Raw genomic sequence first — 25,295 nt, forward strand, 5'->3', positions numbered from 1 at the left:
TGCTGGGGGGGAGGCACTCCGTCCCTCCCACCGGAATTCTCTCTGGCCAGCTCCGCTCCGCGCTGGCTCTGTGGAGCTGCCAGCCGGGGCTGGCCGCAGCTGGAGTTCCGGCTGCGGCTGGGCTGCTGCGGCTGCAAATGGCAGCCGTCGTAGCAGCCGCCATTTGCGTCCTTGCAAGCAGCTGTGATAGGCTATGTAAGTATTTACATAGCCTATCACGGCAAAAAGCAAGGACGCAAATGGCGGCCACTACGCCATTTGCGCCCCTGCTCTTTGCCGTGATGGGCTACATAAATACTTACATAGCCTATCACAGCTGCAAGAATGCAAATGGCGGCCGCAGCAGCCCGGCCGCAGCCGGCCGGGAGACCAGCCGGAGCCACCGCTGCCGGAGCCACCACCAGAGCCGCTGCCGCCACTGCATCCACCCCAGGTAAGTTCCGTCCCGGGGGGATACCGTGGGGGGGCGACGGGTGGGAGGCCATTCTGCCACGGATTCCAGGGGGGCGGATTCTAAAGAATCTAAAGAATCCGGCCTCACTGGAATCCATGGCGGAATTCTCTGACATCCCTATCCAAAACGCTGAATCGGGGTCTGAGTTTAAGTGGGGTGGGGGATCAATGCACACTTCATATGTATGTATGTAATCTATCCACACATGCACGCGCAAGCATGTGTGTGTGTGTGTGTGTGTGTATATATATGCGCAAATTTGTGTTATGGGCCTATGCCTTGGATCTTTTTAGAACCTAGCAATGTCCCTGGGGGCAGAGAAAGTTTGTATGCTCCTCAAAATACTATTTTGCATTATTTATTGACTGCTTGCATTTCTTTTGTGCAAGTTTGTGTTCCTTTTTGTTCTCTTCATTTGGGCAAGGTTTGCAGTTTTTGAAGGAAGATTTTTTTCTCGCCAGCAGCTACCTTGACACTGCTCATTAACCATGCTGGTGACCACTTGGACTTGGCGCTACCTTTCCTGACCTGCGGTATACAGTCTGATTGAGCTTCTATTGTGATTTTAAGTAACCTCCAAGCATTTTTGAGAGATTTAATCCTCTTAGCTCCCCCTTTCAACTTCCTTTTTACTAGTTCCCTCATTTTAGAGCAGTTTTTTCCTTCGAAATAAAATGTGACTGTGTTGGACTTCCGTGGCAATTTTCCACTTACATTTGATAACATGGTGGTCACTGTTTCTTATTGGTTCAACAACTTGCACATCAGTTATAAAGGCTGCAGTCCTAAGCACACTACTAAAGAGTACCGGTATTTCCATATGGAGGGCTCCTATCACTAACAGTTAAAAGGCATTTTGCAGCTGCTTTTTTTTTTTTTCTGGTAAGAATGCAGATGGAAGAAGCAGCGGGAAAACACAGGAAATCTACAAATATAAGACTTCATTGTCTGGGCTTCCTGTAAAATTACATGAACGAGGCAGTACAACAGCACAGAAAGGCTTAATTTGGAAGTACTCTGAGTCCAGTGGGACATACATCTGAATAAACATGTATAGGTTTGCACTGCACATTGGCTGGGGTTAAAGATTTTAATCTTGCCTTAGACCAGTTTTTTAGAACCATTTGTAACCAGTTTATAGGTCTGCTTATAGGTTTGCACAACCTAGACAGCATAGTAAGAAGCAGAGACATCACCTTGCCGACAAAGGTCCGTCTAATCAAAGCTATGGTTTTCCCAGTAGTAATGTATGGCTGTGAGAGCTGGACTATACGGAAGGCTGAGCGCCGAAGAATTGAAGCTTTCGAACTGTGGTGCTGGAGAAGACTCTTACGAGTCCCCTGGACTGCAAGGAGGTCAAATCAGTCCATCCTAAAGGAAATCAACCCTGAGTGCTCATTGGAAGGACAGATACTGAAGCTGAAGCTCAAATATTTTGGCCACCTAATGCGAAGAGAAAACTCTCTGGAAAAGACCCTGATGCTGGGAAAGACTGAGGGCAAAAGGAGAAGGGGATGGCAGAGGATGAGATGGCTAGATAGCATCACGGATGCAATGAATATGAACTTGAGCACGCTCCGGGAGACAGCGCAGGACAGGAAGGCCTGGCGTGCTATGGTCCATGGGGTCACGAAGAGTCGGACACAACTGAACGACTGAACAACAAAATAGGTTTGCACATAAGGACAGAATCATAGAATAGTGGGGTTGAAGGGGGCCTATAGGACCATCTAGTCCAACTTCCTGCTCAGTGCAGGAATCTAAGTCAAAGCATACTTCCTTGGAGGGAAGAAGGGCTCTAAATATAATAAATAAATAAACTGTATGGCAAGTACAAGTCCAGCTGGTAGAACTTTCCCCATCACTGCATCTCCGCATAGTTGAAAGCCGCGGGTACATTTTGAAGTGCAGGATCTCAGCATGACAGCCCCCTCTGCCCCAAGGAGAGTCCATAACTACCCCCACCACCCATAACTACCCCCACCACCTGCATTCAAAAGTGCAGGCAGCTGTGTCGATCCATTCTCTTTCGCCCCACCCACAAGCAGCAGTACACAGCATCCCACCTAACGTCTCAGGATCAGCCGACGGCCATAGAACAGTGACTCAGCAAAGGGTGGTGTGGCGGTTGGGCTTCGGCCGGACAGGGTTCCCACGGAGTTCACCGGGAGACCTTGGGCCAGTCACTGTCCAAGCCTAGCCTACCTTGCAAGGTTATTATGAGGATAAATATCTACAGTTGCATCAGCCCTGTTCAAAATAATGTGTTTGAAATTAGCACGTGGAACATTGATTGATGCATTGTTGCGTTGTAACGGAAAAATCTCCAACTAAAGCAATTTTAAGTAATTTTTTTTTAATTAACAGTCTGTCTGGCTGCCCGTAATCCTCTTCCCCTCCTCCTGCAGCTGAGAGGATGGCCTGGATTGCGCTGAGATCGACAAGAGCCTGGGCCAACCAGCAGCCAAGCGGCTGAGGGCCGGGGATAGCTCGCCCCCTCCGTCCTCAACGGCGAGGGGCACGTTCCCTGCGCAGGCTGGCGATCGCTTTGCCGCAGACTGGCGCAGCCGGGGCGCCTGGCGCCAGAGGAGAGCGGCGCTGAGCACGGGGCAGCTTGCTGGAGAAGGGGCCTTTGCTGCAGAGCGGCTGCGGGCGGCGGAGCTGAGCATCGCGGCGGGGCGTCGAGCTGGCGAGGCTGAGGCGAGCCTGGGCTCGTTTTGCGCGTCAGGGTTCAGGTAATGCAAAAGACTCCCGCGTTTTAGAGGCTCGCGGTTGCCAGCCCTTTTCCTTCATGCTTTCCGATTTTGGTTTAATCCTGGCGGGGCGGGGCGGGGCGGGGCGGAGACTCATCATCCTTCCGAAAGGCTCCGTACACGCCGCGTGCGGTGTACATCTGGCTTTTGCAGATGAAATTATTGAGCCTGGAGGAAGAAGCAGGTCACTGTTAGGGATTATTGCGCTTAACTCGGGGGGGCTGCGTAGGAAATCACGATGCTTTGGGGCGGCGTGCAGTGGAGGCTGGTGGCTCCGATTTCGGTGGGGCTGTGAATCTAGTCTGGGTTTTAGCCAGAACCAGCTCAAACTCCAAAGGAGCTACCCGAGGTGCTTAACCTAATCTGGGGGCTAGGGTTCAGCACCTTGGATAGCTCATTCAGAGTGCTGGCTGGTTCTGACTGAAACCCGGGGTGGATTTACAGCCCCACCAGAATCAGAGCCACCAGCCTCCACTGGCTGTGTGTGATGTGATACACAACCCACAAGGTAATATGGCAGGGAATGGCCTGGGTCGGGGGAGAAATATTGCAAATGGGTTGTGTGAGTTGATTAGATGTAAAGAGGATCGCCCTCCTTTACATTTCCTTGGGATTTAGAATTGGGTGTTTCAATAGGGACCGTTTTTCTTAGCCTTGCATCTCCATGGCAGGAGAAGCTGATCCTATGAAATTCCCTCTTCTGCAGAACTATGCAAGATGCAGGAGTCCCCGTCCTGTTGGCATCTGGCCATCCTAAATTGGGTTGGTTACTTCATGACCTTCTCTGTGGTTTAAGGAGGATTCCTTGGGATTATGGGCTGGAAACAAACATGACTGCAGAAGCGAATGCTGAGCAATGCTGCAGGATGTACTCATTCTTATGTGTACTTATTCTGTGTCTCTGTCAGTCAGTCATTTAACTCCTCAGCACACCTATTTTAAAAAAAACCTTTTGTATCACATTCTCACTTGTTTTGTTTCTCATAATCTTGGGTCACCTAAAATGCTGCTCCTCCTCAGACGTTCTAGCTGTGTTAACATTTCGTGCACATCAGAATCTTGGGGTCTAACATCTGCCCTCTGTTTTGCATGCGTGGTATATCTCCTGCTACAATGCTGCAGCGATAGCAGCTGCAACGAGTGAGCTAAATGAATCATTGCACCAAGGGAGGGCTGTAGCTCAGTGGTAGAGCAGCTGCTTTGCATGCAGAAGGTCCAGGTTTGATCCCCGGCATCTCCAGGTAGGGCTGGGAAAACTTTGGTCTCAAACCCCAGAGAGCCGCTGGCAGTCAATGTCAACATACTGGGCTAGGTGGACCAATGGTCTTGACTAGTAGAAGGCAGCTTCCCATGAACCAATAAGTATCCTTTGTTTTCATTTTCTTTCTGTTAAATTCTCTTTCTTTCCTGGGATCGATACATTATATATAAAAACTGAAACTTGTTCAAGCATAAAGTAGTGGAATCTGGTGGAGCAGGGGGTGCAGAATGGTTTTGGGGTGGGGTGGACAGATTGCACCAGGTGGAGCCATCGCTTGTATAGTACTAATTTATGCTTTACATGTAGAAGGCACACAATTCATTCCCCAACATCTCCATGTTGCATGTTGGTGCTGGGGCTGAGAAAGTGTAGAATATGACAGCCCTGCAATATAGTTCATTGTATATATTTTTTCATTTGTTAGAAATTATATCATTTAGAACACCTCAAAATATTTTTGCAGATAACATTAATTAAAGCGGCCCACGTAGGTGTGCCCAATTTGTTTCTTACTTCACCACAGTAACATTTATACGTTGGATGTAACTGTACATAGTACACAGTACAACTGTACATAGGCAGTGAGCCTATGTACACTAGTTGCTGGGGAACATGGGTGGGAGGGTGCTGTTGTGCTCATTCCCTGCTTGTGGGTTCCTGGTTGACAACTAGTTGGCCACTGTGTGAACAGAATTCTGGACTAGATGGACCCTTGGTCTGATCCAGCATGGCTGTTCTTATGTTCTTATGATGCAGATAAATACAGTCATTTGAAAAGAGTTAGATAAGGTGTCGAATGCATTTCCACTCTCACATCTTCATCACTACCTAGTAATAGTATACCATAGATCTTCAAGGCATCCCAAATCATTATTAATGCTACAGCTTCCTTCGGAACATTGGGGTAGCTATTCCTTCTTTCCATCAAGCTGCTTAAAAATCTTTGTTCTGTGCGTCTTGCCTGATAAAACACTGTTAATATTGAAAGTTGGGAGTCAGGCTGAGTCTGAGAGTATGGTTTACAATAAAATCTGCTGCAATATAGTCCAATGCTCATATCTTCATGTTGCATGTTGGAGAGGCTGGTGAGAAAGATAGAGGATTACAACAGCCCTGCAATGTAGTCCTCTTATTAATATTTCAGGCAACAGGGCTGAGGCTGGTTTGAATTTTCAGCCTAAAATCCTGCATACAAAACATCCCTCAGGTGCAGCAAAGATCAAACTACTTAAATTGTACCTCAGAGCAAATCGAGTGCTCAGTTACATGTAGAAGGGTGTTGCCCCGGCCGTGGGCTTCAACCTCTTAATTTAGAGGTGCCAAGATAGTGATAAATCAGATCCATAGGTTTACTTAAGGGACTTACAGCACACAGGCATACCCAATGGTTGGATCAGACAGCTTCTCTGAACCCAGAACCATGGGGTACAATGGGTTTTATACCATACATGTTAGCAATCAGGCAGCATAACAGAGGAAGCGCCCCCTAGTGTTCATTCCCAGCATAGACTAACAGCATTTGGTTTTCAGCACAGCTACCTGCAGCTCAGCATAAACACATAGCTTCACTTCCCAGGCACATCTAGATTAGATACTCTACTCATTAGTATGGAATGTGCTAGGCCACTCTATCAGCCCTTTGACTCATCTTCACATGCTCAGAGGCTTACTAGCAAGGAAATGGCACCCATAATGAACTTAAGCAAGGCATTATGGATCTCTAGGCCCCTCTAACACTACAGGTGGCTTGGTTACGTTCCTGGAGCCAATACAAGAAGCCTTCTGCTCTGTTGACTTGCATGTAGACACACTGGCAGATTTAAATCTTTAAAGACCCTGCCCAATCCAAAATTCACCTGAAAGACCCAAATTAGAAGGAACAGTGCCCACAGATGTCCTTTATTTCTCCACTGATTTCTATGGACAGCTCTCATTTCTGCCCCAAGGGGAGAGAAAAAAATGGTTTACTGAATCCAGAAATTCAGGCAGTGTCCTGGTTCACACAATCACCATTGCCTACTGTGGTTTCTTTAAACCAAGGTGAGCTGCAGTGTGTACTGGTGGAGTTTGAATATTCAACCTATGGCCACAGCTTGTCATGTTCTCCAAACCCAGGTGGCGGGGGTTCATAGAATCATAGAATAGTAGGGTTGGAAGGCACCTACAAGGCCATCAAGTCCAACCCCCTGCTCAATGCAGGAATCCAAGTCAGAGCATCCCTGACAGATGGCTGTCCAACCTCGTCTTGAACGCCTCCAGTGTGGGAGAGCCCACTACCTCCCTAGGTAATTGGTTCCATTGTCATATTGCTCTAACAGTCAGGACGTTTCTCCTGATGTTCAGCTAGAATCTGGCTTCCTGTAACTTGAGCCCATTATTCTGTGTCCTGCACTCTGGGATGATTGAAAAGAGATCCTGTCCTTTCTTTCTGTAACAACCTTTCAAGTACTTGAAGAGCACTATCGTATCTCTGGTCAGTCTTCTCTTCTCAAGGCTAAACTTGCCTAGTTCTTTCAGTCTCTCCTCATAGGGCTTTGTTTCCAGTCCCCTGATCATCTTTGTTGCCCTCCCCTGAACCCTCTCCAGTTTGTCTGCATCCTTCTTAAAGTGTGGTGCCCAGGACTGGACACAGTACTCCAGATGAGGCCTAATCAGTGCTGAGTAGAGGGGAACCAGTACTTCCCAGGATTTGGAAGCTATGCTCCTATTAATGCAGCCCAAAAGAGCATTTGCCTTTTTTGCAGCCACATCACATTGTTGGCTCATATTCAGCTTAGGATCCACAACAATTCCAAGATCCTTCTCACTTGTAGTGTTGTTGAGCCACGGATTGCCCATCTTGTAACTGTGCATTTGGTTTCTTTTTCCTAGGTGCAGAACTTGACATTTATCCCTATTAAATGCCATTCTCTTGTTTTCTGCCCAGCGCTCCCGTCTATCAAGATGACTTTGAATTTTGTTTCTGTCTTCCAAGGTATTAGCTGTCTCGCCCAATTTTGTGTCATCTGCAAATTTGATCAGCATTCCCTGCAGTTCCTCCTCCAAGTCATTAATAAAAATGTTGAAGAGCACTGGGCCCAGGACTAAGCCCTCCGGTACCCCGCTCGTTACCTCTCCCCAGTTTGAGAAGGTCCCATTGATAAGCACTCTTTGAGTCCAATTCTGTAGCCAACTGTGGATCCACCGGATCGTTGTTTCATCTAGCCCACTTTGAGCTAGTTTGCTTATCAGGATATCATGGGGAACTTTGTCAAAAGCTTTGCTGAAGTCGAGGTATATTATGTCCACAGCATTCCCACGGTCCACAAGGGAGGTTACTTGATCAAAAAATTAGATCAGATTCATCTGGCAGGACTTGTTCTTCACAAATCCATGTTGGCTTCGAGTAATCACTGCATTGTTTTCAAGGTGCTTCCAGATGGATTGCTTTATCATCTGCTCCAGAATTTTCCCAGGGACTGATGTCAGACTGACTGGTCTGTAGTGCCCAGGTTCCTCCTTTTTGCCATTTTTGAAGATAGGGACAACATTAGCCCTCCTCCAGTCATCTGGCACTTCACCCGTCCTCCATGATTTCTCAAAGAGAATAGACAGCAGTTCTGAGAGTTCTTCTGCCAGTACCTTTATTACTCTAGGGTGCAGTTCATCTGGCCCTGGAGATTTGAACTCATTCAAAGTAATTAGGTGTTCCTTGACCATATGCCTATCGATCTCAAGCTGCAATCCTGCCCCTTCAGCCTGTACTTCGCCTTTGCCAGGGAGGTCATAGACCCTCTTTTGGGAGAAAACTGAGCCAAAGTAGAAATTGAGCACTTCTGCCTTTTCTTTGTCATCTGTTATCGTTTTGCCATCCTTATTTAATAGCTGAACAACCATTTCTTTCCTCTGCCTTTTACTATGCACGTAGCTGAAGAAAGCCTTTTTGTTGTTTTTAGCATCCCTCGCTAACCTCAGCTCGTTCTCAGCTTTAGCCTTCCTGACACCATCCCTGCAATTCTGTGCTACCTGCCTGTACTCTTCCTTTGTTACTTGGCCTTCTTTCCACTTCCTATATGTGTCCTTTTTTGTTTTCAAGTCATCCCTAAGCTTTTTGTGAAGCCACATTGGCTTCTTCTGTTGTCCCACACCTTTTCTTCTTGTTGGAATTGTTTGTAATTGTGCCTTGAGAATTTGCTTTTTTAAAAGCTCCCACCCATCTTGGACTCCTTTTCTCGTTAGCGTTGCTTGCCATGGGACCTTACCGATCATTGTTCTGAGTTTATTAAAATCAGCTTTCCTAAAATCCAGGGTACGCGTTTGACTACACTCGGCTTTTGCTTCCCATAGAACCAAGAACTCAAGTGCAACATGGTCGCTTTCCCCCAGAGTTCCTGTAACAGCTACTTCATCCATTATCTCTGTTGGTTAGGATCAAGTCAAGGATAGCCGATCCCCTAGTTCCTTCCTGTACTTTCTGTAGGAGGAAGTTATCCGCCACACAAGTCAGGAATTTCCTGGAGGGGCCATGTTTTGCAGAATTTGTCTCCCAACAAATATCAGGGAAATTGAAGTCCCCCATTACTCCTACATCATGCTTCCTTAAAACATTGGCTATTTGCTTTTCAAAAGTTTTATCCTCATCTTCTCCTTGATTGGGTGGCTGGTAGTAGACTCCAACCATCAGGTTCCTTTTATTCTTTGCTCCATTTATTTTGATCCAGATGTTCTCGATGGGGCTACCAAGCTCCTTCTCCTGTATTTCTGTGCAGAGATATGTATTTTTCACATATAGTGCAACCCCACCTCCCTTTCTGTTCCTCCTGTTCTTTTTGAACAAGTTATATCCTTCAATTGCTGTATTCCAGGCATGAGAGTCATCCCACCAAGTCTCAGTTATACCTATCAGGTCATAATTTCCCTCTTGTATTAAGAGTTCAAGTTCGTTCTGTTTGTTTCCCATACTCTGGGCATTAGTATATAGACATCAAAGACCATGTGCTTCATAGTCTGGCTTTCTTCCTACATGTGTCTGAAGACTATTATTGGGCGCTATTAGAGCTGTTCTCTCCATTGAGCCTACGTCCATTGTTACCCCCAACTTTACATCTCCCTTCCCCGTAGGATTCAGTTTAAAGCCCTCCTGATGAAGTTCTTCATGCTGTGGCCAAACACATTCTTCCCATCCTTTGTGAGGTGCAACCCGTCCCTTGCCAACAGCCCATCTTCCAGGAAGTATAGCCCGTGGTCCCAGAATCCAAATCTCTCTCGTCGGCACCACTTTCTTAGCCAGTCATTCACCTGGAGTATTTTTCATTCCCTTTCTATCCCTCTTCTAACTACTGGAAGGATGGATGAAAAAACTATCTGGGCCCCAAAGTTCTTGAGTTTCCTTCCCAAAGCTTCAAAGTCTGATGTGATTTCTTCGTAGCTCTGCTTGGTGGTATCATTTGTTCCCACATGGGTGAGAAGAAAGGGATACTGTCAAGGGCTCCTTGGAGGCCTCTCTCAGTCTAATCCAGTAACCAAGTCCAGACACAGACAAAGGGATTCCTTCCAAAGCTTTATTCTTCTTTTACAACTTAACAACTCTATAGGTAGCAACTAGATCTGAGCAGCAGAGTACCTATGCCTTAAGTTGAAACAGTTGGTCCCCGTTTGAAAGGGAATTAATGGCAGACCCCTGAACTTAAGGACTAGGGAGAATCCCTCCCCTTTTCCCTTGGATCCTCGGGGCGCAGCCGTTGTTTGCGCGCCAACTGGGCACTGCGCCTCCTTTCCGCACCCTCCATCTGGCGCCGCTCTCTGCGTCTGTGTCGCGCATCCACCAAGTCTGCTATCTCTGCTCGGTCACTCCCTGGACTGCTTTCTAATCTTGGAATGCTGGTGGGAGGAATCTCCGTCAGCTGTGGGCCCTGGGAAAGAGGAGCGTGCTCCTCTCCCAGGAGCGACTGCTCTTCCTCAGAATCAGAACTACTCTGGGATTCTATGGGCTCAGTGTCCACCCTGACAGATACCTGTCAGTGGGCTTTATGAATGCAGGCAACCTTTCAGTCACGTCTCTAATCCGTCCTCCCGGGAGACAACATACCTGGCGAGTCCACGGGTCTTCGTGACATACTTGAGTCTCAATCCCATGCAGCAAGGAGTCTCCCACTACTACAGTTCTTCTCTTCTTGTTGTTGTAGGCCTTGGTTTCATCGCCTCTGTTTGACTGACCTTCAGCCTCTTGCTCACTCTCATGTAAGTTCCCCTGTGATTCTTCCTCTGCAGGCTGTCCTCCAGGCTCATCCGCAAGTACCTGGAATCGGTTCCCCAGCTCCACTGCTTCCACTGGTGCAGAGTGGTGTCTAGTTCTTCTTCTCCTAACTGTCACCCTTTTCCAAGGAGTATCCTCTACTCCATTTTTCTTCTCCTCAGCATTTCCCACTTCTGCCTCATCTTGCTGTTGCTCTTCAAGCTTCTGGTCTTCCCTTTGCTGCTGTAGTTCCCCCATTCTGTCCAAGAACTCTTTGTGTTCTCTTATTTCCCGGAGGGTCGACAGTCGCTGCTCCAGTTCACTTACTTTTTCTTCCAGCAGCATGATCAACTTGCACTTATTGCAGGTGTAGGCCATGTTGTTTTCAGGCAAGAAAACAAACATTGCACACAACTTGCAGGTCACCACCACTGGAGAGTCTTGTCCTTCCATAGCCTCTTTTCCCTTTTTGTGTCTAGCTTTATGATTGTTCTAGACTAGCCTGTGCCTGCTCTTCTACTCAGTAGAGGTTAAAAGTAGAGACCCACTCTTAGCCTCTGTCTCCTTTGTCTCTTCTACCACTGCAACTCCCCTGGCCAACGCCTGTTTGCTCCCCCTGTTCGCTCGCTCTGGTCGCTCGCTCTCTGGGAGCTTTCTTGCTTCTGTAGTCCCTGGACCAGCTGGAGCAGCTTGCTCTGCTCTGCTCAGCTGGGAGGCAGGAAACAGACTGAAGCTTCCTGCCTACTCAGCTGCTGGGAGTACTCAGGCCACACACCCCCAATTCAGTTGGAGCTCTCAGAAGCACCTGGTGAGCTCACAGCCACTCAGAAGGATAAAGGGCAGCCCCCTGGGCTTCCTGAAGCCCACTTACCTCTTAGCCTCTGCCTCCTTTGTCTCCTCTACCACTGCAACTCCCCTGGCCAACTCCTGTTTGCTCCCCTTGTTCGCTCGCTCTCTGGGAGCTTGCTTGCTTCTGTAGTCCCTGGACCAGCTGGAGCAGCTTGCTCTGCTCTGCTCTGCTCTGCTCAGCTGGGAGGCGGGAAACAGCCCTTGCATAACCCTAGAACAGGCCATGTCTGGACGACTGGGTTTAGGCGCCACAAGCCACAGCTTGAATATTCAAAATGGCCACCAGCACACTTGGCAGGCCAACATGGCTTAAATAAGCCACAGTGGGCTGTTTGATCATGTGAACTGGCCCAGTGTATCACTAGGCTCTTCTTCTCCTTACACAACCATGACTGATAACTGTACTTGCCATAGTCACCAGAGAGCTACTTCTTCCTGCCCCAGTGGGTGTGTCCCTCCCCTTCTTTGACTTGGGTAAATAAGGATTAGGCAGGCATGCACACTGATTAACTATTATTGTTTAGATGAATAGTTCAAATTCTGTGAAAAAAGAGGGACTGAGGAAAAGAGTCATGCAAGGTTGGGCTGGAATCTCCCCCTTGCATATATAAACACCAGGGCTGGCAGAGTTGAGAACTTCTTCTGGGGGCATATTGGGGGAACAGATGGGCTTATGATCCTTGGCCATCTCTGGCATGCCGTGTTTCCCTGCACTCCACTTGCAGAATACCAGTGGGACACATATACTCATGGAGCTTTCCGCAGGCATGCTAAGGGTCCTCCGCCAATGTAAGTGATGTCCCATCTCCACATCCTGCACTATCCCACATCCAACAAGCCCTAGTTGATCTTCAGCCAGCTTTAGGATTGCTCTCTAAATCCTGTAATCTTAGCTCTGTTTAGGCTGCTGGTACATACTATCAGCAGAATGGGGGGTAATGAGGTGGTAAAGACCTAAGTTTTAGTGGACTGGAAATTGTAGGGGAGGTTTTTTTTAAAAAAATTCCCTCATGTATTGTGTCAGGGTGAGAGAAATGTCACCAGTATGTATATACTGGCCATCTGGTCACACTACAATCACACCACAAACTCCTAGAGAGCATAATCAAAAACTGTAACCTCAACACCACCAAGCTGTCAACATAGGATTCTGAAAGTGCAAAGATTCAACCTACGAGTCAAACACAAACCCAGAAAATAGATCATGACTGCAGATCTCAGTTGTACAATTTCACAGAGAGATCCCTAGGACTGTATCCAACAGTGTCATTCTGCAAACTCAAATAGTGCTAGCGGAGATCTGCCAAATCTTTCATTTGTTCAAGCTCTTACGCATTACCCTTGTGCAACCACTAGTGCAACCACACTTGCGCAAATCTAACTTTACTTGGACTCTCCTTTTGTGCATAGTTTGGAACCTAGTTTCTGCTAGTACAACATCGTTTGCAGTAGCGGAATGGTAAAGTTGGATGCCGCCCATCATTTCTCCTATACACGCTGCGGAGGCTATGGAGCACTAGTATGAGTTGAAAAACTTTCAAAAGACATTTTAAAAGCAACTGATTTACAGTGCTATGTGCATCCAATATGAACTCAGTGGAACTTACTCCCAGGTAAGTCTATGTATAGGATTGTAGCCTTAGTGTCCTTGTTATATATTTTTCTTCTTTTCAACATGAGTTCAAATTGACTAAACATCCTTGAAAAAAATAGAAGATGTCCTGGGGCTGAAGTTTATAATTACTCCAACCTGGGAAAACCTGCTGATTTTTCTCATAATCGATCTGGCTGTTGTTTTAACATTACTGTAGCTGTTACTACAAGTGGGTCCCACAACAAAAACGTTGCTGTGAAAGGTTGTTAGTCTCACCCCAACAACCCCGCAAGGTAGGCCAGGCCCAACTCGGCCACAAGTCTTCTAGGGGTGCACGAAAGTCACTTACCTGGTCTCGCAGCTTGCTTCGCGGTGGGGGGGAGGCGCTTCGCTGCTCCCCTCGAAGTTCAGGCCGGGGGGGGAGGCTTCCCTCCTCGCCCAGCCGACATTCAGGCCGGGGAGAAGCGCCCCGTCTCCCCGGCCGCGAGCTTCAAAAGAAAAAAAAAATGCCCCTGTGATAGGCTACGTAACGATTAACGTAGCCTATCATGGCTGGATATGCAAAGTCAGCCGTGATAGGCTACATTAATCGTCACGTAGCCTATCACGGGTGACTTTAAAAAAAAAAAAAAAGCGCGTACGCAAATGGTGGCCCCCATAGGGAGCCGCCATTCGCGTTCCTTATTTGGTCCCTGTAGTCTACGTAAAGATTTACGTAGACTACGGCGAAAATAAGGGTAACGGTATTTGCGTTGTCCTTATTTTCGCCGTAGTCTACGTAAATCTTTACGTAGACTACAGGGACCAAATAAGGAACGCGAATGGCGGCTCCCTATGGGGGCCGCCATTAGCTGTACGCGCTTTTTTTTTAAGTCACCCGTGATAGGCTACGTGACGATTAATGTAGCCTATCACGGCTGACTTTGCATATCTAGCCGTGATAGGCTACGTTAATCGTTACGTAGCCTATCACAGGGGCGTTTTTGTTTTTTTTACTTTGCTTGTAATGGCAGCGGCAGCAGCCAGTCGAAAGACCGGCTGCCGCCCCCGCCCCTGACGAAGACCTGCCGAACCGCCGCCGGGACCCGCCGCCGGGAGGGACATTCGTGAAAGGTAAGTCCCATCCGGGGGGGGGGCGGAGAAGTTCTCCCCAAACAACCTTCAGAGGACCGAATGCGTTGGTGCTCGGCCCCCCGAAGTTTCGGGGAGAAATTCTCCCCCATCCCTAATTAGTCTTCCAGGATTACCCAGTAGCTTCCCTCCCAGGCCAATAGGCACTATATTTAGCCCTGAAGTTATACAGGACACACCATACCAACTAGAAGTTGGATAAAAGTTTATTAGGGGAAAGGAACAAAGAGGAAGAGAAAGGGGAGAGGTGGTAGGTTGTACAGGAAGTTACAAGCAAGTTACAATACTCAAAAGCGAGAAACAGCAATCACCAGGGCATACACTCCCAGGAGCAAAACAATAAAGCTAGCTTATCTATCCTATACATACCAAAGTATGGGCCTCTCAGGATAGCCATCGAGCAGCAACACACCCTAATACCACCAGGGCTAAAGAAGAGACAGCCGCCCTGTCTTTGCCCACCTTTTTATTGCCCAGCCCTAGCAAGTCAAGGCAGAATTGAAACACCCAATCATAGCCCAGTCCCAGGACACCCCACTCCACCCTCCACGGAGGCTGAATCTTCCCACCAGACATGGCTGATATCACTTTCCCAATTAGCTGGAACAGAGCGTGGCCTTGAGCTGCTGGGCTGAGAAACGGCCAAAAAACAATCAGCTTTCAGGTGGTTACTTTGTACGTGACAACCCGATCGGCCATCATGGCTTAAGCTCCTACTACCCTCATTCTTGACATCCCCACCTTTAAAAGATGAGAGGCTGGGGGACAAGCCCCTGACTCTCTACCTCCCACCCCCTTACCTAAAACTCTAAAAGAAAACATCTCTCAACAGAAAAAAAAGATGCAAAAGACATCTGAAAACTCTAACACTGTGTTCCAGAACCAAGCCCAACTTGGTCTACGCTCGCCAACAGGAAGCTCCCTCTCATGCCATTTGGCTCAAATTATGGACACGTGAGAGGCTATCCACCAGGATATTCTTCTTGCCTTGGATATGGGAAACAACAAAATCATAATATTGCAGGGCTAGACTCCATCGTAACAGCTTCTGGTTTGACCCCTTCACCCGGTCCAACCATCACAGGGGAGAATGGTCAGTTTGTAGTTGGAACTTTCGGCCCCACAAATAAAGGTGGAGCTTACCAAGTGCCCACACAATGGCCAGACTCTCCTTCTCCACAGTAGCCAGGCTGTGTTCCCGGGGCAAAAGTTTTTTACTCGAATAGAGTACAGGGTGGAGTTCTTGATCTGGCCCTTCTTGCAGTAGGACTGCCCCCATCCCTGCCTCAGAGGCATCCGTCTGGAGGTCAAAGGGGGCCTCAAAATCAGTCACCTGCAGAATTGAGTAGTCCACTAATTTGGCTTTCAGCTGGTGAAAGGCCTGCTGACATGGCTCAGTCCACCTCACCTGCACAGGTTGTTTTTTCTTGCACAGATCTGTCAGGGGGCAGCCAGATCACTGAAATGGGGTACAAATCGTCGATAATACCCGGCCAGGTCCAAAAAGGACTGTACCTGCTTCTTGGTCTTGGGCAGTGGCCAATCCTGAATAGAGGTGATTTTGGCATCAAGAGGTTTAATAATCCCTACCCCCACCCCCACCAGATGGCCCAAGTAGGTGACCTCTCCGAGGCTTTCACAGTCAGGCCAGCCTCTTGAATATGCCCAAACACTTGGTGGCCATGTTCCAAATGGGATTCACAGGTCTGGCTAAAAATAGCCACATCATCCAAATACACTCAGGTGAAAGCCCCCAGCCCATTCAGCAGCCCGTTAATAAGGCCCTGAAAGGTAGTTGAACCTCCTTTGACCCCGAAGGGCAAACTGTGAACTCATAGAGGCCTAGATGGGTCACAAAAGCTGACCTTAGGGCCGCTCCTTCATCAAGGGGCACCTGCCAGTGCTCCTTGGTCAGGTCAATCGTCATGATGTACTGCCCTCATTCTTGACAGTTGCAATGTAGAATGTTCTTACATAGAGCTTTTCTACACAAGGCCTGTATTGTGTACTCGTGATCCTTACTCATGTTGTTTACAGGCTCTTTAGATTATGTTCTGATTCTGCAGTTTTACTTCTGTTTTTTAAGAGCACTTTCCCAGGTTTTCTTTTTCTTTCTTTCTTTGAAATGAGGTAAAATAGGGTATTATTTCTGAAAGCAAAAGAGCTAGTTGTGTATTTGTGTTGTTCCTCTATAGCACAGTGCCACCTAAAGGTTATATAGGGGAAAAGCAGGAAAGGAAGAGCTCTTTGTGTAGAACTTGGATCTCAATTCTGCAATGAAACTGAAAGTAGATATAGCTATTAACAGGCTCATGTAGAAAAGCTCATAGTGTGCCAGCCAGCCATACCCTCCTGTAGCAGACCATTTCCCTTCCTCTCCCCATTTTTCTTTTCAACTTTGCTGGCTAGTGAGGATGCTCAGTCCTTGTTGGGATGTTGATCTTTTTTAGGTTGTTTTTTTTGCCCCCTTAGGTTTTCTGTGTTAAAAAGATTTTTTTGTATTAGTGCAAAACCCAGCTTTCCCTTGAGTGTGCTGATTCCTCCATTTTGCCCAGGGCAGCCACAAAGTCAAAACCAAACCAAACCAAGACCATTTACAGTGTGATCCTACAGATGTTTACTTAGAAGTCACTGAACATTTAATTCAGATGGGCTTACTCCCAGGTAAGTGTGTGTAGGAGTGACAGATATAGCCTGTTATTAATAGAAAACTTCATTCCATCTGAAATGGATACGTGTTTTGATTAAATGCATGTAATAATGTTATAGTATGATGGACTGTACAGCTGCCTAGAAGATTAGAAAGTCATGGTTCTTTCAAACTTAGCCACAACTTGGGGAGCTCAGCTGTCCTGGCAACTGTTCTCTACAGCATGTTGAATGAGAAGCAGACTGGAATGGAACCCTTGCAGGCAGAGGGATGAGAGCTGGCTTAAGAGCAGCTTCAGATGAAAGGTTTTGTCTGGGAAAAGCAATGCAGAAAGCAGGGGTGGGGAACCTTAGGCCTGGGAGTCAAATCTGACTTCCCTGGCTTCCCAGTATGGCCCTCCAGGGTTCGCTCGCTGGCCACACCCTCTTCCCCAGCCACCAATCATTTGGTGGTTTGCCAGCTTTTGAACAAGTTTCCCCCCGTTCTAAAAGGGAAATGCCTCCCCTAAGGCTTTGTTACTAGCAATGAAAGTGTTAAGCTACAATAAGGCCCTGCTCTCATGTGTGTTTCTGTTTTCAGACACAGGAGGGAACATGGACAAAATGAATTGTGTTCTGCTTACAGTCTTCATTATTATAACTGTATCTTGCAGTTCTGGTAGGTATCCTTGTATCACTGCACTTATCAGTGAATGTTTCACACTGCAGTCCAGAGATGTGCAATTTGGATGGAAACCTATAAAATGTTGGTCCATTTGTAGTATTTATATACAGTACAGAAATGGCAGCCCCTGCCCAGATGGTATATAAGGTTGAGCTATTCAAACAGAATTAGAAAATAGCAGAGGAGAGTCTGCATGCATGCACAAGCATCCTATTTTTCATTTTTGCAAATTTATTTACTGCGCCCCAGCAGTACTGCGCACCGGCATGGCCGGTGGGTTTTTTGATGTAGTTGTGCACATAGCAGCCTGGGACGGGGTCTCACAGTAGTTAGTTGAGAGAGAGGTCAAATTGGATGGCAGTAGAGGAAGGCAGAGTCTCTCACTATACAAAAGTATTGTATATAAACATTTTATTTAGCCAGTTGTCTAATTTACAGGTGTCTATTTCTTTGAAGAGTTAGACGTGCTTAAGCCCACTGATTTCTTAGGCTTGGACTGTCAATAGAGGAACAAAGAGCTGCTCACTTCACTGTTTTGCCAGGTAGATCACTCTCCCTCTGTCATGTTGCCCACTGAGTGATCAAGATGAAGTAGAGCAGCCTCCCTGAACTGGCTGCTGGGTGATGGGAGTTGTAGTCTGAAACATCAGGAGAGCACCATGTTGGGGCAGGCTGAAGTAGAGAATTGAATCCCTTGATCTGTTCCTGCAGTAGATCCTTTAACAAAAGTCTCATTGGCCAGTTAATCTGCTTTTTAACAAGTACCTTAAAAAAATGAAGTTTTTTGCACTTTCGTTTTCAGGAGATGATAAAAGTAGCCAAAGTAAAATGAAGCTATTGTCATCATTTTCAGTGCTATGCTGTGTTGAGTTTGCCTCTTGCCTAATATGCTTGGATTTTAGGAAAGCTTGCATAGCACAGTGGCTGTGAAGATGAGCTGTGAGGTACCCAGCTCAAATCTCACTCTCGCCACAAACCTATTAGGTGACTTTCCAAAAGCAACTATTCTGTCAGCCTGTCAGTCACACGCTCTGCTCCCATGTACAATATGTGGTAGGTAGTAAAGTTGGCTTACATGACAGGGGTATAAGGTTGCCAAGGTAATGTATGTGAAATAGTTGGATATGCACACCATATAAATGTTAGATTGTTTAACAAAACCTCCCTTTATATCCCAGGCTACGCACTGCGATGTTATACCTGTGAACAAAGCCCTTTCCTGTGTAGGGGCAATATGACCTGTAGCTATGAAGATGATGTTTGCTTGCAAATTAGGTTTGGTATGTATATTTTGCAAAAGCAAATCCGTCTCATTCAACTTGTCTCCATGGGTACGAGAGTGCTGTACAGTGCAACCCTATATATGTCTACTCAGAAGTTAAGTCCCACTGAGTTCAGTGGATATGGGATTGCAGCCATAAATGTTTTCTACCCCACCCCCAGGGAAACAGAGATTGTCAAAATAGCAGTCCACTTTTTAACTGCAGTTTGTCAAAGGATTACATCTCCACAGAACCATCTCTGTTGAACTGGTGGTCTAAAAGTCCTATTCCCCCTATTCAGAAAGGATGAAAATGGATACCAAATTTCTGTGAACTAGTCTATGGCCCACTCTCAGCTTTGATCTAAAGTACCACTGTCGATATGTTAAGACCCTGGTCGTTGACACAGTTTCCAAGCATAAGATGCAAGATCTAAGAGTGGTGGTGTAGTGGAGTCAGGGCTCACAGGGACGCAGTGCCGGCACTTTTTTATTAGCAGGGATGCTGACATCACGTGCCACCTCCTCAGAATTCCCTGTTCCCTTTGAGTTAGGTATAATCCTTGCAGTAGCTGGAGTGAAATGAATTTTCCCAGCAACAATATATTATTTCATGCAGCAATGCAAAGTATTTTGGGGTGGCTTGGTAATGCATGGGCAATAAAGACCTGTTAGCTTTACAAAAGACCTGCTCCTAGCAGATGAACTCTGCTAGAACTACTTTGTTGATGTGAATCAACATGACTGCCTGAAATTTTGGACTTTCTTTGCGGATGTGGCTATGGGGACTTTTATCATGAGCACTTGCATTTCAAAATGTACCATTACACCACTGTCCAAAAGTACTAGAATCTATTTCAGAGGACAGCATACACAAATGGAGAGGGATGAAGAACAAAGAACACATCTTGGGTATGAGGTTAAATACCCAGTAGAAGGAACATGTAAACATCTGTGGTTTTGAGGTCATACAGCTTATTCCATAACACATTTCAGAAGTGTTAAGTAAAGTTATCTATACTTTGAGTTAACACTGTTGTTGTTGTTGTTCAATCGTTCAGTCGTGTCCGACTCTTCGTCACCCCATGGACCATAGCACGTCAGGCCTTCCTGTCCTGCGCTCTCTCCCGGAGCGTGCTCAAGTCCATATTCATGGCATCAGTGATGCTATCTAGCCATCTCATCCTCTGCCATCCCCTTTTGCCTTCAGTCTTTCCCAGCATCAGGGTCTTTTCCAGAGAGTTTTCTCTTCGCATTAGGTGGCCAAAATATTTGAGCTTCAGCTTCAGTATCTGTCCTTCCAATGAGCACTCAGGGTTGATTTCCTTTAGGATGGACTGATTTGACCTCCTTGCAGTCTAGGGGACTCGTAAGAGTCTTCTCCAGCACCACAGTTCGAAAGCATCAATTCTTCGGCGCTCAGCCTTCCTTATAGTCCAGCTCTCACAGCCATACGTCACTACTGGGAAAACCATAGCTTTGATTAGACGGACCTTTGTCGGCAAGGTGATGTCTCTGCTTCTTACTATGCTGTCTAGGTTTGCCATAGCTTTCCTCCCAAGGAGCAAGCGTCTTTTAATTTCATGGCTACAGTCACTGTCTGCGGTGATCTTGGAGCCCAAGAAAATAAAATCTGTCACTGCTTCCATTTCTTCCCCTTCCATATGCCAGGAAGTGATGGGCCCAGATGCCATGATCTTCGCTTTTTTAATGTTGAGTTTCAAACCAGCTTTTGCACTCTCCACTTTCACCCTCAACAAGAGGCTCTTTAGATCCTCTTCGCTTTCTGCCATTAGGGAGGTATCATCTGCGTATCTGAGGTTGTTGATAACAACCCGGCAATCTTAATTCCGACCTGTGATTCATCCAACCCGGCATTTCTCATGATGTACTCTGCATATAAGTTAAATAAGCAGGGTGACAATATACAGCCTTGTCATACTCCTTTCCCAATTTTGAACCAATCGGTTGTTCCATGTCTGGTTCTTACTGTTGCTTCTTGACCCTCGTACAGGTTTCTCAGGAGACAGGTAAGGTGGTCTGGTATTCCCATCCCTTTCAGAATTTGCCAGAGTTTGTTGTGATCCACACAATCAAAGGCTTTAGCGTAGTCAATGAAGCAGAAATAGATGTTTTTCTGGAATTCTCTTGCTTTCTCCATGATCCAGCAAAAGTTGACGATTTGATCTCTAGTTCCTCTGCCTCTTTGAAACTCAGCTTGTACTTCCGGTAGTTCTTGGTTCGCATACTGCTGAAGCCTAGCTTGTAGGATTTTGAGCATAACCATGTTATGCTGGCATGTGAAATGAGTGCAATTGTACGGTAGTCTGAACATTCTTTGGTGTTGCTCTTCTTTGGAATTGGAATGTAAACTGAGCTTTTCCAGTCTTGTGGCCACTGTTGAGTGTTCCAAATTTGTTGGCATATTGAGTGCAGCACTTTAACAGCATCATCTTTTAGGATTTTAAATAGCCCAGCTGGAAGACTATCATCTCCGCTAGCTTTGTAGTTAGTAATGCTTCCTAAGGCCCACTTTACTTCACTCTCTAGGATGTCCGGCTCAAGTTCCGTGACCGCACTATCATGGCTATCAGGGACATTCAATTCTTTCCTGTATAGTTCTTCTGTGTATTCTTTCCACCTCTTCTTAATCTCATCTGCTTCTGTTAGGTCCCTGCCTTCTTTGTCCTTTATCATGCCCATCTTTGCACAAAACGTTCCCTTGAGATCTCTGATTTTCTTGAAGAGATCTCTAGTCTTTCCCATTCTGTTGTTTTCCTCGATTTCTTTGCATTGTTCATTTAAGAAGACCTTCTTGTCTCTCCTTGCTATTCTCTGGAACTCTGCATTCAGTTGGATATACCCCTTTCTCCCTTGCTTTTCGCTTCCCTTCTTTCCTCAACTACTTGTAAAGCCTCCTCAGACAGCCACTTTACTTTCTTGCATTTCTTTTTCTTTGGGATGGATTTCGTTGCTGCCTCCTGAACAATGTTACAGACCTCCGTCCATAGTTCCTCAGGCACTCTGTCTATCAGGTCTAATCCCTTAAATCTATTCCTCACCTCCAATGTATATTCATCAGGGATATGATTTAGGTCATACCTGAATGGTTTAGTGGTTTTCCCTACGTTCTTCAATTTAATGGGGAAATTTTGCAAGAAGCAGCTCATGATCTGAGCCACAGTCAGCTCCAGGTCTTGTTTTGACTGACTGTATAGAGCTTCTCCATCTTTGGCTGCAAAGGACATAATCAGTCTGATTTCGATACTGACCATCTGGTGATGTCCATGTGTAGAGTCGCCTCTTGTGCTGCTGGAAAAGAGTGTTTGCTATGATCAGCATGTTCTCTTGGCAAAACTCTATTAGCCTTTGTCCTGCTTCATTTTGTACACCAAGGCCATGCTTGCCTGTTATCCCGGTGATTTCTTGACTTCCTACTTTAGCATTCCAGTCCCCTATGATAAAGAGGACATCTGTTTTTGATGTTAGTTCTAGAAGGTGTTGTAGGTCTTCATAGAACCAATCAACCTCAGCTTCTTCGGCCTCAGTGGTTGGGGCATAGACTTGAATTACTGTGATGTTGAATGGTTTGCCTTGGATTCGTACTGAGATCATTCTGTCGTTTTTGAGATTGTACCCCAGTACTGCTTTTCCCACCCTTTTGTTGACTATGAGTGCTACTCCATTTCTTCTAAGGGATTCTTGCCCACAGTAGTAGATATGATGGTCACCTGAATTAAATTCGCCCATGCTTGTCCATTTTATTTCACTGATTCCCAAGATGTCGATGTTCAATCTTGCCATCTCATGTTTGACCACCTCCAGCTGAAAGAAGTCTTTATTCTAGTGTTTTTCCAGTTACAGCATATTTCTTTTTCTATTAAGTTTCCAGAAGTCAGTTACGCTTCTTTGTTTATGGTGCATATGCCATGACTATACATTCTACTTATGTGTGTGTGTATGCATGCGTACACACAAGAAGCCATGGAAAACCAAACGGAATAAAATTGTAGTGCAGGCTATGTGTGGGGTAGAGGTTCTTGCTCCAAATCTCCCAGGGGTCACACATCATGGAAACAGATTGACAAAGACAAAGAGCCTGCAAACATGGGTGCATGGTCCAGAAGGGCCAGACAGAGTTGATGCTATATCAACTGAGATGCAAAGATCCAGTTCCATGCAAACCATATTTATGATTATAACAGAAAATCATGGCAAATATAATAAATAAATGTATACCTCTAAATGTAGAGAATCACTACTTTATACAGCATGCTCTTTGGGGAATTCATGACTGGCTTCTTATAAGTAAACTGCAAGTGTGGAGGCCCTGATCCACATCAGGACCCTGGTGAAGGAGGTAGGGGGCTTTAACTCATTCTTCCACACTTCTGGGAAAGATGCAGAAGACACAAACTCTCTCCATGATCCTCTGGCTCAGATCCAGAATTTCTGAGAGAGAAATTCTGCTCATGGGCCACTGGAGGAAGGGTGAGGAGGTGATTTTCATGGATTCCTCCTTCACCCTAAAAATCTGTTCCAGAGGCTTAGGGGACCTTCCAGAACAGTATGGGGAGTGGTGCACAGCGAAGTAAAACTTGCCTCTGACCCCTTTCTTCAGCAGGAGGCTCCACTGGATTGCACTCCCTTCTGCAGACAGAGCCTTTCAAGGATGGCAACTTGGGATCCAATCCAGTGTCCAAGAGGAATGTTCCCTGCATCTGCATGAGATAGAGCAGATAATGCAAGAATAGTCATATGTGATCAGGATTTTTAGTACTATCGATCAAAAGGCATTGTGCAGCTGTTCTGGTTTTCCTCCTAAATGGATGTTTTGTGGAAAGAAAAAGTATGTAAGAAGTGGTGGGAATATACAGGAGGGTTACAAGTGGAAGATGACATTGTCTGGATCCCCCATAAAATTCTGTGAATGAAACAGGACAGTTGCCTCACCAGGAAACACGCAAAGTCTTATCCTAAACAATATTTCAAGTTCTCTTTTTGTAACTGATCAAACTAGCTGATTTTGTTTATCTTGTTTTGTTTATCATTTTAAATGCTTCCTTCACTTCTAAATTTTACAAAAAGAAAAAGTGGTCTATACTGTAACATTTTTAATTTGTGGTATTTCTCTCTCTCCCCTCCCCCTGCTCCCCCCAGTGCATTTGAGAACCTATAGCTGCTGGAAAATGTCACAGTGCAACCATAAAGATGTTGCCAACGCCTTCAAAGCAGACAGTTTTAGATTCCTTTGCTGCCAAAGAGATTTCTGCAACAGGAGTCCAGACATCCTGGTCAGTACAGCTCCCCTCGGTATTTCTGCGGCGACTATGATTTGGATGATGTATATGTAATAAAGCGATTAAAAGAAATTTGTTCTCTGTACATCACACTCACCCATCCCCTTTGAGTTGGTATGTCTGCAGGTAACTGGAGAAGAGGCACATTGTATCTAACCAGAAAAACGCTGAGATATTAGAGGGGGGGATGGTTGGCACGTTAAATCCCCCCTTTTTTTAAGAAACCAGAAAAAGGGAAAATGCACCCATGAATGGAAGAAACTAATTTGATAATATTCTCAATCAGTGTATTATAATGCCCTTTGACAATTCATCCAACTCCGTGATATGTAGACCTAGGGCTGATCTATAGCTGTTGGGTGGAAGCTGCTTTAGCTCCATGTGGCATATAATGCGGAGTGGTGTAAACAAGCAGCTTTGGCAATTTTCTCACTAATGTCAGGAGCCAGCATTTGCAGTGGTGTCAAGAAAACTGAGTATTGTGTGCGATGAGCCACCTCATAGCAATGGCTTTTTACATGCAAATAGCCACCACACAGTAAGGTTTTTTTTAAAGCAGCCTCTACTTAATGGGTATAACCTGTAAGTTTTGGACTATAACTACCAGGATTCCTGACCGTTGGCTAAATTCCAAATATCTGGAGGGCACTAGGTTGGGGAAAGCTGCTGTAAGTCATCCTTATTTGTATTTCATATTTCATGTAAAGGTACTTGATATGCATTCTAAAGCAAAATAACTAAATAATAGTATCACATCATGTGTAGGATTCTGGCTGATTAACATGTAGTAGTATATAGCTGATATAAAGAACCTAAGAAGAGCTTGCTGGATCAGATAGAAGGCCTATCTAGTCCAGCATTCTGTTGGCTCCCACAGTCACTAACCAGATGGCTATGGAAAGCTCACAGGTGGGACTTCTTTTAAAAAATACCTTTTTATTGTGAAATTTCAAAGAAAAAAAAGCATAACAAAAAGAGGAAAAGAAAAACCTGTAGCTACATAAATTTGAATAAATCCATTTATTTATTTATTTCCTTTCTGTACTGCCCAATAGCCGAAGCTCTCTGGGCGGTTCACAAAAATTAAAACCAAAGAGCACACAATAAAACAATATAAAATATATAGAACATTAAAACCACAGTATAACAATACAACCAGAATAAA

General features: G+C 45.8%; 1 protein-coding gene across 1 annotated transcript; it reads left to right on the plus strand.

The window, feature by feature from the left end:
* The first annotated feature begins 2,983 nt into the window (after nt 1-2,983).
* Nucleotides 2,984-25,081, plus strand: LOC146357595 (CD59 glycoprotein-like). The gene is made up of 6 exons (XM_084827958.1): nt 2,984-3,189; nt 12,942-13,144; nt 16,812-16,920; nt 17,486-17,563; nt 18,748-18,849; nt 23,991-25,081. Exons 2-6 carry the CDS (start codon nt 13,106-13,108, stop codon nt 24,182-24,184), a joined length of 522 nt encoding a protein of 173 aa, XP_084684084.1. The 5' UTR covers nt 2,984-3,189; nt 12,942-13,105; the 3' UTR covers nt 24,185-25,081.
* Nucleotides 25,082-25,295: the final 214 nt, after the last annotated feature.

Source organism: Heloderma suspectum, chromosome 1 (genome assembly GCF_057233095.1).
Source record: "Heloderma suspectum isolate Gila_16-S chromosome 1, 16-S_ref, whole genome shotgun sequence".
Classification (NCBI taxonomy): domain Eukaryota; kingdom Metazoa; phylum Chordata; class Lepidosauria; order Squamata; family Helodermatidae; genus Heloderma; species Heloderma suspectum.

Excerpts from the sequence above, each read along its gene's own strand:
- LOC146357595 (XM_084827958.1), top strand. The coding sequence starts at position 13,106 with ATGTGCATCCAATATGAACTCAGTGGAACTTACTCCCAG. Across the intron at positions 17,564-18,747 it reads AACTGTATCTTGCAGTTCTG|GCTACGCACTGCGATGTTAT; the intron begins GTAGGTATCCTT and ends TTTATATCCCAG. Across the intron at positions 18,850-23,990 it reads TTGCTTGCAAATTAGGTTTG|TGCATTTGAGAACCTATAGC; the intron begins GTATGTATATTT and ends TGCTCCCCCCAG.